At 40.8% G+C, this 16,492-nt stretch overlaps 1 protein-coding gene across 8 annotated transcripts in view; it reads left to right on the top strand.

The window, feature by feature from the left end:
* The window catches only part of LOC140202828 (ubiquitin carboxyl-terminal hydrolase 15-like), a 112,999-nt gene that overhangs the window by 65,162 nt on the left and 31,345 nt on the right, over positions 1–16,492 (top strand). For 7 of the 8 annotated variants that reach the window (XR_011887199.1, XR_011887198.1, XR_011887197.1 and 4 more), the window contains 3 exons: positions 2,940–3,084; positions 10,017–10,190; positions 14,892–15,050. Coding sequence is in view for 4 of the 8 variants with exons in the window: in XM_072268249.1 (XP_072124350.1) it covers positions 2,940–3,084; positions 10,017–10,190; positions 14,892–15,050 (478 nt within the window). In the remaining 4 variants the exon portion in view is untranslated. Of the gene's footprint in view, positions 1–2,939; positions 3,085–10,016; positions 10,191–14,891; positions 15,051–15,804; positions 16,056–16,492 lie in introns of all 8 variants that reach the window. The other variant, XR_011887200.1, reaches the window with a different exon arrangement.

Here is a 16,492-nt window from a genome sequence, read left to right as displayed (position 1 = left end):
ATATTTCCATTGACTCCTCCAGAACCTACCACTCGTCAATAAACTGTGGCCAATTTACCTACCTGAACCTCTTTGAGATGCATGAGGAAAGCAAAGAGCCCTGTGTTTGTATGGTCATTGGGAGAAGGTGCAATCTCCACACAAACTGCATCAGAATCAGATTGTGCCTGGGTTGCTGGAACTGTGGGGTAACAACTCTACGTGTTGTGCCACTATGCCACTGGTGCTAATGAGTCCACCATCTTAGAGCAACACACATCAAAGTTGCTGGTGAACGCAGCAGGCCAGGCAGCATCTCTAGGAAGAGGTACAGTCGATGTTTCAGGCCGAGACCCTTCGTCAGGACTGTCGACTTTCCTCTTCCTAGAGATGCTGCCTGGCGTCAACTGTACCTCTTCCTAGAGATGCTGCCTGGCCTGCTGCGTTCACCAGCAACTTTGAGGTGTGTTGCTTGAATTTCCAGCATCTGCAGAATTCCTCGTGTTTCCACCATCTTAGAAGCTGCTTTGGTTGCCAATTGGATTTATTTATCCTGTTCTGTAATTTGGATATTTCTCACATGGAAATATTCTGTATTTACTGTATCCAAACCTTGCATCAATTTTTAAAATATTTCTTGGCTTGCTCAACTTTCTTTTTAAGGAGAAAAGAGATCCAGTCTGTTCATCCTAACTTGATTTTATATTAAATACCTGGTCTTATCTCTGTTAATCTCTGCATCCTCTTCATTGTCTTTGTTATCCGATGATCAGGGTTGCACACAGTATTCCTAATGTAGCCTAATTAATAACTTCCATACCTGTCAATTCTATCACCAGTGCTTGTTTGACTTTATAACCTGGCAACCTCGTGTCTTTACCTATTTTTTTCTACCCCACCTACACTTGCAGCTTCTAAGTAACAAGTGACCTTGCTATTCTTACTTGCAAAATGTACACCTCCAACATTCCCTCTGATTTGTTTTTTACAGCTGTGCAGACCAACCATTGCTTTGAGCAGAAAATTTTTACACTGCCTGAAAACTGCGCAGCACTAATAAAATGTATAAAAGCAGTGCAATAAAGGCAATGTGCACCAAGGCGGCCTCACGACTGGGAGGGAACAGTGTGGGCATCCGTACTATGAGTTATGTGATTATCTTATTCCATGTAGCATGGATGTTGTCCCAATTCTTCCTTCCTACCATTCTTGCCCCATTTACAATTACAAATTCTCCAGTATATACCTTACAATGGAGCTATACACTCCACTGGAAAGCTGATCTGATGGAATCTTTCTTCCAGTATACAAATCTGAGCTTCGCGGTCTTTGTCTATGTGACAATGCAACCAGTAATCCTCTTTGTCAATCTATACACTTGAATCAGTCTCTGGAGCTGTCATATCCATTAGTGGAAAGTACTGTAATATTCACAAGGTTTGCCCATGTATCTTTTTATTGCCTGGGACAATATTCTTCCTCTGTATTGTAGTTGCTGTGTTGTAATAATTAAGCTTTGTTTTTTTTTAACCTTGGACTTGGTTACATTCTTCAAACTGATATATAATGTAAGCAATCCGACATCAAAGAAAGATCAATCTACTGTGCTTCAAGTGAGATATTCAAATGAATACTTGGAACTATTCACCACAAAGGGCTGGTGGATTGAGGGGTGGAATGATATATTTAAGACTGTCTGATCAGTGAGGGAATCAAAGGATATGGAATTGGACTTTAGTAATGTCAGATAAGTAATAATGCTACTGAATGGCCTACTCCTGTTCTTTCTACTTAGCCTTTATACTTTTCAAGATAACTGCTGGTTATCTTGTGCATGTGTTTTAAAGAGCACAAATTAGCAAAGGGGCAGGAAGGTGAGGTTATCCAGAATGGTATGTTCCTTTGCTGTACAGAGGTGGGGTTGGGGAACGAACTGCAGTAAAATATTTGGGGAAGTATTTATAAAGTTTTGGTGTGTTATTATTTTGCTAGTTTCATTTTGGAGCATCCCTTTAACCAGAGGAATCTGACTTTAAGCTGGTTCTTTGCAGTTACTCTGCTTTTGTACCAGAGTGAAGCCTTTCTGGTCAGTGCTCAGTGTAAGTCACCTTGAAAGACTTAATTGATTCAGTATTTGAGTGGATTATTTAACAAATGCTAAAAAAAAATAAATTGTAGTGGTATTTGTTTTTATGATTTCTATGATAATATAGATGTCTTGGAATTCCTGATATTGAAGCTCCTGAGATTATAATGCTTACTTACTGCAAGCACAGTCTACAGTTCATTGCAATGTTTTCTCTCCAAACCTCTGTATCCTTTCCCATATCACTGAAGTAAGAGCAGTTTTTATTTCCCTCTTCTCAAATTGACAGAGGCGTTGCTTTTCTGCACAGCTTTTTTGGCAGGATGCATTAGTCAGTCCCCTGTTCAACCACAGGCTTCTCACTGCATGTGAAACCCAGATTGTGCTGCCTTAGCACAGTACACTATAAATAGAAGCTCTAATGTACTGAGTCGGTGATGTCATGGAGGCCCTTTGGAATGCCTGCACCCTCACCTGTAACCGAAGCACTCTCTCCTCTCCTAGATTCCTGTTAGCCTTGCCTCCATGATGGTTTCATGCTGTAAAAAGGAAGAAATGAGATGATTCTATGTTGCTGGTGTATAAAGTCAAACTGTTTAAACTTAGATGGAGAAGTGGAAAAGAAAGTGAGCTGTGAAAGAGCCTCTGTAGATGAATGGTAGAGATCCCAGTACTTTTGTGGGAGATCTGGTAGTGCTATAGATTTATGCATTATGACAGTGATACTTGCAACTATTTCTGTGTCCTGCAGTTCATTTCTGAACTTAAGTTTAATACTTCCAACTATAGTTGTAAATAATCCCTATTTTAAATGTTGTCCGATGAAAAGGGGCATTTAATCTTTTAACTAAATACTCCATCTTTTTTCTTTCAGTGTGAAAAATTCAAACTACTGTATTCCCCCATATTCTGGCTATAACAGCTACGATTATCTAGAACCAGGAAGACACAGTGAACAAGCTGGTCTCTGTGGCCTCAGTAATTTGGGTAACACGTGCTTTATGAACTCAGCAGTTCAGGTAGGTCATTATGAAGAGACCTCTTATCATTCAGTGTTGTAAGTACTTAAGGACTTGGAAGGCTGTGTCACATAGTCTAGTTTTGAAGATTCTTGGTGTGAGAGTGAAAGCAGTAGAAAAAATATTCTACAATTAATGGACCATTTTGACTATTCATGGTTGAGCTGAGGGAAGGGCTGGGATTTGCAAGTAAATTCCACTTGTTAGGATATAATTTGCTTCTGATAAATGGACAGCATTAAAAATGTAAACTTGCATTCCTCTCAATCCAGTAGTCTAACAACGTGTAAAAGCTTTTTTTCCCCTTTCCTATAAAATGTACTCATTGATAAGGTTAAACCTGGACCAACTGTTAATACTAAAAAATAAACTTATTGCATAAGGTATTTAATGTGTTGATTGCTTGAACTGTAACTGACCTTTCCCTTAAATCACAGAAGGTGGTTTAATTAAGTTTTTGCTCCATCCATTGTGTACATTACTTGGTTTTGAAGTTAGATATGTTTTAAATGAATACTCTCAAGTTGTCTATTAGTCCCTACCTCTCTCAGAAATTGGATGCCATTTGAATTCATCCCTGAACTGGCCCTATCTGTAGATAGGTAGACATATACTTTATTGATCCCAAAGGAAATTACAGTGTTACAGTAGCATTACAAGTGCACAGATATACAAATATCAGAAGAGAAGTAAGAAAGAATAAAAAATAAGTTACCTCAACCAGTCTAAAAGGAGGGGGGAGGGGTCATCACTTCCCTGGCTATAGGTTGATTCATTATAGAGCCTAATGGCCAAGGGTAAGAATTACCTCATATAGTGCTCGTTGGAGCCGAGTAGTTGTCTTAGTCTCCTCTGTTCAGCCAAGCTGGCATGCAGAGGGTGAGAAACATTGTCCAGAATTTCCAGGATTTTCCGTAGGTTCCTGTGTCCAGTTTGACTCCTATAACAGAGCCTGCCTTTCTAATCAGTTTATTGAGCCTGTTGGCATCACCTGTGTTGATGCCATTGTCCCAGCTCACCACTACTGGCGACAGCAGACTGGTAGAACATGTGAAGGGGAGGCCTGCATATCCAAAGGAGCTCAGTCTCCTCAGGAAGTAGAGGCAACTGGCCGTTCTTGTACACAGCCGCTGCACTGGTGCTCCACTCAAGTTTGTCATCCAGGTACACTCCGTAGGAGCCTACGATCAGAATAGAAGGAGGAGTGTCCATTTAGAAAAAAACTGCTTTTCAAATAATGTAAAAGATTGCAGAAAACAAACAGATTTTCCTGTCATTAGTAGACAGTGAAGGAATAAACTTCCATGTCAGCACTGAAGAAGAAAACTGGGGTTATTAAGTAAAGGTTGTGGTACATAAACTATATGGATTATATTCACTAGCACGTAATTACAGGGTATTTCACAATTATATTAACATAATATAAAAGAAAATTCCAGCTGCACTGGAACAAAGGCTATGTGTGCAGGAGCATTGCAGTTGCTGTGCGGTCATGCACCCACACAGCTTAGAGGGAACAGTGGCTTTAGTTATGGGAATAGAATGCTATTCCCTCTTTGCCTTCTGCGGAACCAAGGCTGATTGAAAAATCAATTCAGCTGCTTAAAAATAGGAGGACTAGATTTGGTACATAGGAAGAGCTAATTGTCCTTTAGCCCTTAATGTTTTTCAAGCAAATTGTGGGTGTCTCACTTATGAAAAGGTAATGGAGACAGAAACCGTATCCACTTAAAGGGGACCTGCAGTTAATGAACCCTGTCCTTCAGAATAAGAACAGGAAGGATTAGTCTCGGTAATTCCTTATCAACAGGCATCATCAGCACAGTGGGCCAAATGCTAACCTTCTATGCTATCAATTCGTAACTCTATCCCGGAAACTCCAAGGAATTATTTTTGCTGAGACTTGCTGATACTGAAATATCTTCTGTGCAGTTTTTCTATCTCAATTTTACATTTCTGCTTGTGCCCATAAAATTGTTTTTGAAATGTTTCTGGAGCTGTAAGCAGAATTACAGAAAGTGAAATCAATTAAGTAGCCATTTTAGTTTTAACTTCCAAAACCTTCTGTTCTGGTTTTCAGACGATTTATTTAAAGAAACTTATCCCACATGAATTTTGTCAATGTTAAACAGATTTTATAGGTTCTGTAAAATTGATAACAGTTAATTGACAAGAGAGAACATATCCCTTTTCCACACTCTTGCAGCGGGCAGGTAGAGTTGCATGGTATGCTAACAGAAGAAATAAAGTGTTCTTTTTTAGCAGCAACTTGTCTTTGGTGTTTTTAATAAAATTCTAAGGCAGCTGCTAAATATGTTCAAAGTGCATTGAGGATGACAAGTAGAATAGGTTGTAAGCCACTCTTCATTTTCAGACACTTGGCAATCACTCTGTACTACTTCATGGATTTGTAAGTCGAGAGACTTTCCTGTCTAGAGAATTGGGGCTTGTGGCTCTTTAGTGAAAGGCTGACCATTTCGGACCAGATTTGTTTACTCAGAGAGTTTGGGTAAAGTCAATGAATTTCTCCACCTCTTGAGAGCAGAGGATGTTCCTTCATTGCGCAGAATTTTGAACTGAAAGGAATCTTGTAAAAAGAGGAATTAGAAGTGTTAAAGTAAGTCACTATATTTACTTCATTACCAGGCTGTTTTAATAAGTGGGCAAGGTTTAAGAAAGTCTGTCCAGTTTGTAGTTGAGTCCATCTGCTCTTTGTCCTCTGAAAAACTAAGGAAGACTTGCATTAATAGATTTCAGAACATATACAAAGCACTTTACTGCAAGGAGAGTACTTCTGTTGTATATTCACTGTCATAATGTAGGAAACAGAGCAGTCATTTGGGCATAGAACACAACAGCCCTTCAGTACAGGACTCTCAGCACTTGATGTTGCGGTGACCTTTGAACCTACTCCAAGATCAATTTAACTCTTCCCTTCCACATAGCCCACCATTTTTCTTTAATCCATGTGCCTATCTAAGAGTCTCTAAAATGTCCCTAATGTATCTGCCTCCACCACTAATTAACCCTGACTGTGCGTTATACCCACCCACCACACTCTCTGTGTAAAATAAACTTATCTCTGTCATCCTGTTAAAAATGTCAATTGAATAATAATTATCCAGTAGGACACCAGGGATCACTTCCATGCTCTTCAGAATAGTGCTGTGGCATTCTTTTTTCCCATCTTAGAGAGCAGATGGGCTTTGATTTAATCATTCACTTCCAAAAATGCAGCACTCTCTCTAAACTGCAGAGGAGTCTTGGACCAGGTTTCTCTGGACTGGAACTTAAGGTCAGAGTATTCTGACTTGGAACAAGAGTGATTCAAACTGAGGCATGGCTGATAATTAGTTATATATTACAGATTCTTTGGATTTGTTGGTACTTGCATACTGGAACTCAAACTGAACAGGGTTTGTGTTTAACCGATACTATCCCATCCAGTCTAATGTATTGTCTCAACCTGACTGTCCGAGTAGACCCATTGGCTCTGCCTGCTGCTGCTCCTGCCCCACTAAACTCGTATCCTCATACTAAGAGCCCATTCTATCCTGCTTGTTTCAGTCCCTTCCGACCTACATCCATGGCACTTCTCATGCTCTCAATCTCCTCACTAACTTTCAGTTCTCTGGTCCTGAATGCCTCGCCTTCACCATGGATGCCTAGTCCCAATGCATTTCTCTCCCCCTTCAAGAAGGCCTTAAAGCTCTTAGCTTCTTTCTCAATAAAAGAACCAGCCAGTTTCCCTCCACCATTCCCCTTCTCCGTCTGGCAGAGCTGATCTTCACCCTTAACCATTTCTCCTTTGGCTTCTCCCACTTTCTCCAGACGCAAGGAGTAGCCGTGGGCACCCACATGGGCTCCAGCTATGCCTGCCTTTTCATTGGCTACGTTGAACAGTCCATGTTCCAAGCCTTCCCCAATAATGCTCCTCAACTCTTCTTGCACTTCTTTGATGACTGCATTGGTGCTGCTTCATGCACCCATGCTGAGCTCATCAATTTCATCAACTTTGCTTCCAACATATACCCTGCCTTTAAATTCACTTGGCCCATTTCTGACATCTCACTCCCCTTTCTCGATCTCTGTCTCGATCTCTGGAGATAAATTGTAAACCAACATCTTTTATAAACCTGATTCCCACGGCTATCTTCACTATACTTTCCTCACAGTGCTTACCCCTGCAAGCTGCCAAAATGTTCCTGCCCATTCACCCCCTCCCTTACCTTCATTTTGTCCTTCCGGGTGAGACAGCACTTCACCTGAAGATCTGCTGGGGTTGACCATTTTATCCAGCGCTCATGATGCAGCCTACTCTATATTGGTGGGCTGCTTTGTCAAGCACCTGTGCACCATCCACTGAAGGTGGAACTTCCCAGTGACCCAACATTTTAATTCCCATTCCTATTCCTGTTCCAACATGTCAGTCCATGACCCCCTCATGTCACGATGAGGCCAAACTGAGTAGAGGAGCGACACATTATTCTGTCTGGGTAGCCTCCAACCTGATGACATGAATATTGATTTCTCCTTCCAGTTTAAAAACAAAAATTCCTTCCCCCCCCCCCTTATTCTATTCCCCATTCTAGCCTCTTACCTCTTTCTCACCCACCTATCACCTTCCCCTGGTGTCCCTGCCCTCCCTTTCCCTTCTCCCATGGTCCACTCTCCTCTCCTATTAGATTCCTTCCTCTTCAGCCTTTTACCCTTCCCACCCACCTGGCTTCACCTACCACCTTACAGCTTGTCGTCCTCCCATCACCCCCCCCCCCCATCTTTTTATTCTGACGACTTCCCCTTCCTTTCTAATGTGGAAGAAAGTCTGTGCCTGAAACATCGACTACTTGTTCATTTCCATGTATGCTGCCTGACCTGCTGAGTTCCTCTAGCATTTTGAATGATGTGTTGCTTTGGATCTCCAGCATCTGCAGTATTTCTTGTGTTTCTGAAAACACAAGAAGGATGTGGAAGCATTGGAAAGGGTACAGAGGAGATTTACCAGGATGCTGCGTGGTTTAGAAAGTATGCATTATGATCAGAGATTAAGGGAGCTGGGGCTTTACTCTTTGGAGAGAAGGAGGATGAGAGGAGACATGATAGAGGTGTACAAGATAATAAGAGGAATAGATAGCGTGGATAGCCAGTGCCTCTTCCCCAGGGCACCACTGCTCAATACAAGAGGACATGGCTTTAAGGTAAAGGGTGGGAAGTTCAAGGGGGATATTAGAGAAAGGTCTTTTACTCAGAGAGAGGTTGGTGCATGGAATGCACTGCCTGAGTCAGTGGTGGAGGCAGATACACTAGTGAAATTTAAGAGACTACTAGACAGGTATATGGAGGAATCTAAGGTGGGGGCTTATATGGGAGGCAGGGTTTGAGGGTCGGCACAACATCATGGGCCGAAGGGCCTGTACTGTGCTGTACTATTCTATGTCCTATGTTCTATGAAACATTAATTGCCTCTCAAATGGTGTAAAATGCCGCTTCAGTTGTACTAAGCAACTAGGAGATACTTCTGTTACTATTTTGCTCTAATTGCACGTGTACCACAGCATTCTGTTTTTTTTCCCTTTCTTTTTTGGCCAATGTTTTTTATTTAAGCTGTGACTTTTTTTAGTCTATATTTGAATCTTTGACCATTCCTTTCTCCTTTTGAGATACTGACTGACCTGACAATTTATACTTCACCCATGTTGCTTGCTCAAGATGCCCGCTGAATATTTCTGTCCAGTTCCAAAGTCTAGAGAATATATTTAATACATGTCCCTGGTAAGTTCAGCATTTAGACTGAAAACTAAATTTCCTTAAGAAGCAGCCAACAAGCAGGCAATTTCTGAACATTTTTTGAATTAAATTATTCCTATCAAACTTTATTATTTTGAGCCATATGAATTGTTAAACAACAGCGCTTTATTTACAGTAATTAGAGAGGGAATGGATAAACACAACAAGGTGACTTTGTCTCTCAAGACTTGCTTCTCTTTTCTCTGGTTGATATGGCAACAGTGTTTTCAATTATTGGTTGTGCTTTTCATTTCTGCTATATATTGTCTGGTTTGTTAATCCTGTTGTTGCTACTTTTGAAGAAACACCAATACATGTTGCCTAGAGTAGGGAATATTTGCAGACTCTTGAATGAAGCACCTGTAAGATGAAATTGGACCTTTGGCCTATCAAGAATGGTTCGGGGATGAAAAGGTGAGGATCATTTCACGGGTCTCAGCCTGTACTCGCAGGAGTCCAGAAAGATGAGGAGGGATCTCATTGAAACCTACCACATATTGAAAGACCCAGAAAGTATGGGTGTGGAGTTTACAGTGGTGGGAAACCTACAAATTGAGGACACAGCTCAGAATAAAAGAACATCCCTTTAGACCTGAGATGAGGAATGATTTATTTTACCAGAGAGTGCTCAATTTGTGGAATTCATTGCTACAGTTGGCTGTGGAGGCTAAGTCATTGGGTATGTTTAAAGCAGAGGTTGATGTGCTCTTGAATAGTAAGGATATTAAGGATTACAGGCAGGAGAATGTAGTTGAGAGGGAATAATAAATCAACCATGATCAAATGGGAGAGCAGACTCAATTGGCTGAATGGCCTGCTTCAGTGTCTTATCATCTGCTTTTACCCAATTAAGACCAAAACCGATGCCAGCTTAAGTTCAAGTTTTCATTCATTCACAGCCAGTTATTCTGCCAATGGCACATTCATGGAACAACTAAAATACCAAGTGTAATTTTATTCCTTACTAAATAGCTAAATCATTGGAGGAACATGATGTAAACACTTCCTTGACAGGCATTCCACAACACCATTGCATCGACTGTAGTGAAGCTAAAGTGGTCCATCTTGTCAATCAAAATGACTAGTTGATAAAAAGTGATTACTTTGTATCTTAATCTTTTGTGTTTGTCTTTGCTTTCTTTAAGTGTCTAAGTAATACTCCACCACTGACAGAATACTTTGTGTCCGATGAGTATGTGGATGAATTAAATCATGATAACCTACTGGGAATGAAAGGAGAGATAGCCAACGCTTATGCAGATCTCATCAAGCAGATGTGGTCAGGCAAATATAGCTATGTTACACCAAGGGCATTTAAGGTATGTATGAAATAAAAATAGCTGTCTAAAGTTAACTTCAGTATGATGGAATTTCGCACTGCAAGCTTAATACAACTTACTTTAATCCTTTCGTTTATTCAGTGGTTTCAAAAGGCAGTTGTCTAATTGTAGCATTCTTTTTCTTACTGTCATGGTCTGTCGCAATTGAAGGGAAAAGCTAATAATTGCAGAATTGTTAATTTAACAGCTAAATTGGCACTTTAAATCTGAAGACTTTAGAACACAAAAATAGTCTGGCCTTAATTTCATGTATACTTCTTGCTACTGCACCCTGCTTGCTGCTGATCCATGGTATCTTATTGAAGTTCAAAGTAAATACATGTCACCGGATGCAACCCTGAGTTACATTTTCTTGCAGGCATAGTCAGTAATTCCATTATAGAATAATAACCATAATTGAATCAATGAAAGACCACACCAGCTTGGGTGTTCGGCCGGTGTGCGCAAGTCAAGAAGCTGTGCAAGTACAAAAATAAGACATAATTATGAATAAATAAACAATAAATATCAAGAACATGAGATGAAGAGTCCTTGAAAGTGAGTCCATAGACTATATCAAATTCTGTGGGAGCAACATCTTGCCAGCCAGGACTGTAGGCTGCCCCCCCAACAACAAGCCCTGGATTGCCAGTGACCTGAAAGAACTTTTGAATAAGAAGAAAGCCTTCAGGTCTGGAGATAGACAAGTACTAAGGCGAGTACAGAGTGAACTGAGGGTAAAGTTGAGGGGGTGCAAAGAATCCTACAAGAGAAAGCTGGAGTGCAAGCTGCAGCAAAATAGCATAAGGGACGCGTGGTCAGGCATGAAGCTTATCACTGGCTTCAAGGTTAAAGAAAAGAAGATCGAGGACTGCTTGGGTAGGGCCAACGAATTGAACTTGTTTTTCAGCAGGTTCAGCATGGGACCTTGTGCTGTCCCCTCCTCCCAATTATCCAAACCATACACCCTCCCTGCCCCTGAAGCCTTCTCCCTCCACCCCTCCCCACCCACACCCCCTGTAGTGAATGCTTGTGATCCAAACCCCCCCAACTTTGCAGTATCCTGCCTCCATGGGAAGGACCAGCCTCCCCCACCTGACTGTGACTGCAGGTCAGGTTAAGAGACAGCTGGAGAGACTACATCAAGGCAAGGCTGCTGGACTGAACAGTATCAGCCCCAGGGTACGGAAGGTCTGTGCGAGCCAGCTGTCTGGTATTTTGCAGCACCTTTACAATCTTGAGTCTGAGTCGGGAAAAGATACTGGTGCTATGGAAGTCTGCCTGCTTGGTTCCTGAATCAAAGAAGATGAATCCATCTGAACTTAATGACTACAGACCAATTGCCCTCACATCTCATGTGATGAAGGTGCTGCAGAGGCTGGGAGTAGATGATGCCATCATCTATCTGTTGCAGAGACCTCACTCCTAAATGGATGATGCTGGTGGCATTGTGAGAATCATATTTTTTTAATTTCTGTAGTGCCTTCAATACAACCCAGTCACTTCTGGGTGTGAAGCTACAAAGGATGGGTGTAGACAAACCCATTATCTCCTGGATTACTAACTGACAGATAAACCCCAGTTTGTACAGCTGGGTAGTTCTCTGTCCGAGATGGTAATGAGTGACACTTGTCTCCATTTCTGTTCACACTGTACACCTCAGACCTTCAGTACAACTCTGAGCCTTATCACTTGCAGACGTTCTCTGATGACTCTGCGATGGTTGGGTGTATCAGAAATGGGCAGGAGTCGGAATACGGAGGACTGGTGGACAAGTTGATGGAGTGGTGTGGGAGGAATCACCTGCTCCTGAATGTGCCCAAAACCAGAGAAATGGTGATCGATCTTAGGAGGAAGAGGACTGTGATGAGTTCTGTATACATTCTGGGAGAAGAAATTGTGGTGATGGAGAAGTACAAATGCTAGGGTGTTTACTGAGGCAACAGACTTGACTAGAAAACCAACACCAAGGCTGTTTATAAGTAGGGGATGAGCTGACTACCTTATAAGGAAGCTGAGATCCTTCAATGTGTGCAGTGGGTGTTGAAAATCTTTTACCAGTCTGTTGTAGCGAGGACAGTCTTCTTTGCAGCTTTATGTTGGGGGAGCAGCATGGTGATGCAAAAAGACTAAATAAACTCATCAGAAAGGCTGGATCCATCCTTGGTTACAACCCAGACTCTTGAGTTAGTGGTGGAGAGGAGGTCACTAAACAAACTGTTATCTATTATGGACAATCAGACACGTCCTCTCCACGACCTACTGAATAAGCAGTGGAGCACCCTTTCAAACAGACTCATTCAACTCTGCTGTCACAAGGATCATTACAAAAAATCTTTCCTACCAAATGCAATAAGCATACACAAGAGTTCATCTCTGTGCAACAGGAGTCACACATCATAGTACAATAGTCTCTGTTTTATTATTTCGTACATTATTATTGCACATTGGTAAATTATTACTGTGTATATTATTATTCTGTACTTTATTATTAGTTAAGTCTGCACACTGCTAAGTGTGTTTTTAAATGTTGCTGCTGTAACGAAAGAATTTCCCACTCGGGGTCTATAAAGTACTTCTTATTATAGGTTGTGGGAGCAGTTCAGTGATGGGGCAAGTTCTCTGGCAAAGCAGATCAAAGCAGTGGTTAGAAATTACAAATGGGCAATGGTAGCATATAATCCTTTATTACAAGGGGACTGGCGTTTAGGGTACTTGTGAGAACACATTTGAAGTATTGTGCAAAATTTTGGTGCCCTTATTTAAACAGAGATAGTGGAATGTGAAGCAATCCAAAATGATTCACTCGGCAAACTTCTGGAATGTGGGTTTTGTTTGATCCTTTGGAGTTTAGAAGGATGAGGACTGATCGTGTTGAAACATAATAAGAGAGGCATTTTGGGTTAGATGTCAAGATGTTTCCACAGGCAGAAAAATCTTTAATGAGGGGACATACAGTGCCTTGATAAAGTATTCAATCCCCAACCCTTTGTTCACATGTATGAGTATTAAAACCAGGGACTTTCATCAATTTAACTGAGAATTTATATCTGTCAATCATGTGCTCCTTTTTTCACAGTGGAGCCCAGAAAATACAGAAAATTACAAAGCATGAAAAACTAAAAAATGTCAGCATTTTAGAAGTATCTTGTTCAGTACTTAGTTGAACCACCTCCTGCAGCTATTACAGCCAGTAGTCTTTTTGGATAAGTCTCCTAGCTTTGCACAATTTGATGGAGCAAGATTCACCCATTCCTCCTTGCAAAATTGCTCAAGCTGTGCCAGGTTGATTGGGGACCGATGGTGGACAGTCATCTTGAGGTCATGCCAGAGATGTTCTATCATGTTCAGATCAGGATTCTGACTGGGCCACTCAATGACATCAGTTTTCTTCATTTGAAGCCACTCCATGGTTGCATTGGCTGTGTGCTCTGGGTTGTTGTCCTGCTGAAAAATGAGCTTCCTCCCCAGTTTAATCTTTTTGGCAGAGGCTAGCAGGTTTTTATCCAGGATCTCTCTATCTGTATTTAGCAGCATTCATCTTCCAATAAATCCCAGTTCAGATTCCAGTCTACTTTCTGCTGAAAAGCATCCCCACAGCATGATGCTAACTCCACCATACTTTACCAGTAGGGCTGATGTGCATTATTAGATTCACGACACACATACCGCTTAGCACTGGGGTCAAAAAGTTCCACTCTATTCTCACCTGACCTTCATTCACATCTTTACCATATCTTCTGAGTGATGCTTCACAAAGTCTATACAGGCAATGATATGCTTTTTTTTTGCAGTACACAGTTGATGTTTTTTAACAGTTTTGGGCTGAGACCCTTCATCAGGACTGGAAGTGGGGTGGGGGGGGGGGGGGGCGAAGCCAGAATAAGAAGGTGAGGAGTGGGGATTGAGTACAAACTGTTAGGTGATAGGTGAAGATTGGTTAAAACTAAGGCAGGGAGGAATTTCGTGTCTGCCAAAAACTTTGGACACTGAAAGTCTATTCTTAATTTTAGACATGAATAGTGGAATAAAATATTTAAACACAAGGCTAATTTAACCAATTAAGTTTAATATTCAGAGAGTATTTGTGTAGTGGCTGACCTATTTCAGCTACAATATTCAGTAGGCACTTTCACGACTTGAGTCTCCGAAGACCTTGTGTTAATTAGTCTGGTGCTGTATTTCTGCAGAATCTGTGTTCTTGTGAATATGTTGCTCTTCCTGAATTTCCGGAAATATTTTTCCTGATCCTAACTATTTAAAACATAGATTGACCAAAACCACCGTTGTTTGACCTTCATGATCAGGGGATTGTCTTCATTATTTACAAGTGATTTGTTGCACTTAAGCCTAGTGGCATCCTGATTTATGAGCCTGGTTCTAAATCTGTTTCATATCAAGTTGTCTTTCCCTGGAAATAGATTGAGTTGTTCCTCAATTATTAAAACAAAGAAGACAAAAAATTGGTTCGTTGGTTAAATGCTTCAGATCATGACGTGAAAGCATGAAAAAGGCAAAGGAAACAGGACTAAAGTAATGTCCTCATTGTCACAAGTGCAAAGGCCAGCTGATGGGTGTGACTTGATGTCTGTTTTATGCCTCATTAATTCAAACTATGTCTCTGCCATTCTTCCTTGTTTGTTGTTGTTCTTCAGTCACATAATTAACTATATAAAAGCTTTTATCCATTCCACCCTCTAGACTCAAGTGGGTCGATTTGCTCCTCAGTTTTCTGGCTACCAGCAACAGGATTCTCAAGAACTGCTTGCCTTTCTTCTTGATGGTTTACACGAAGATTTGAATAGGATTAGAAAAAAGCCATATATTCAACTGAAAGATGCAGAAGGAAGGCCTGATGAGGTACAAACAATTATATTTTCATATTTTAGTAAGGAACTATTTTGGTGAAGTAATTTCAAGTTGAAATATTCTCCCCCCACATTCGCTTCATTGCTAAACTTGGTGCTTAGACTCCACAGTGATTTAAAACATCAAAACCATCTCATTAGTATGTGAATCAGAATCAGGTTTAATATCACTGGCATTTGTCATGAAATTTGTTGTTTAGCAACTGCAGTACTTTGCAATACATAATAATAAAACAATATTACAATAAGAAATATATATAAAAACTAAATAAGTAGTGCAAAAAGAGAGGAAAAAGTAAACAAAAAATACTGAGGTATTATTTATGGGTTCATTGGCCATTCAGAAATCTGATGGCAGAGGGGAGGAAGCTGTTCCTAAAACTTTGAGTTTGTGTCTTCAGGCTCTTGTACCAGCTCCTTGATGGTAGCAAGGAGAAGAGGGCATGTGCTGCATATTGGGGATCCTTAATGATGGATGCCACCTTTTTGTGGCATTGTATTTTGAAGATATCCTCGATACTGGGGAGGCTAGTGCCCATGATGGAACTGGCTGAGTTTACATTTTTCTGTAGCTTTTTCCAATCCTGTTCAATGGCCCTTCCATTCCAGATAGTGATGCAACCAGTTAGCATGCTTTCCCCAGATTATCTGTAGAAATTTGCCAGTGTCTTTGGTGACATAGCAAGTCTCATCAAACCCCTAATGAAATGGCAGCTGTCATACGTTCTTTGTAATTGCATCATTAGGTTGGGTTCACGATAGATCTTCAGAGATGTTGACACCCAAGAACTTGAAACTGATCACCCTTTCCGCTGATGATCCCTCAATGAGGACTGCTGTGTGTTCCCTTGACTTCCCCTTCCTGAAGTCGACAATCAACACCTTGGTCTTACTGACATTGAGTACAAGGTTGTTGTTGCAACACCGCTCAACCAGCTGATCTCTCAGTGAGAGTTTTTCATCCACAGACCCAAAATGCACGACAGCAAAATAGCAAGTAGGAGATTATATAATCTATATGGGGAAGTTAAAAAGTTTATAAAATAATAAATGTTTAATCTTTTTCATCTCCAAATGATCCTACTTGCATTGTTCATCAATTTTTATTCACAAATGCAAAATGGTTAATTGCAAATGTTCTTGTGTAACAGTGGATGTTTCTGATATCTTTCACTATTGTTGCAGTAGTGTTGTCAGAAGAACCCAAAAGTTCTTGCCGTCCAATACATGTGACTGATTGTTGAGTGACTATGACTGCTCAACTGTAAAGAATAGAAATTGTATGCTATGTAAGAGTGTCATAGAGTCATACAGTAAGGAAACAGGCCTTTTGGCCCAACTGGTCCATGCCAATCTAGATGCCCATATTTGCCTGTGTTTGGCCTATATCCTCCTTAACCTTTTCTATCTATGTACCTGTCCAGGTGTATTTTA

This window comes from Mobula birostris, chromosome 9 (assembly GCF_030028105.1).
Source record: "Mobula birostris isolate sMobBir1 chromosome 9, sMobBir1.hap1, whole genome shotgun sequence".
NCBI lineage: Eukaryota > Metazoa > Chordata > Chondrichthyes > Myliobatiformes > Myliobatidae > Mobula > Mobula birostris.
The sequence above is the reverse complement of the archived record's forward strand: the minus strand, read 5'-3'. Positions and strand labels throughout refer to the sequence as shown.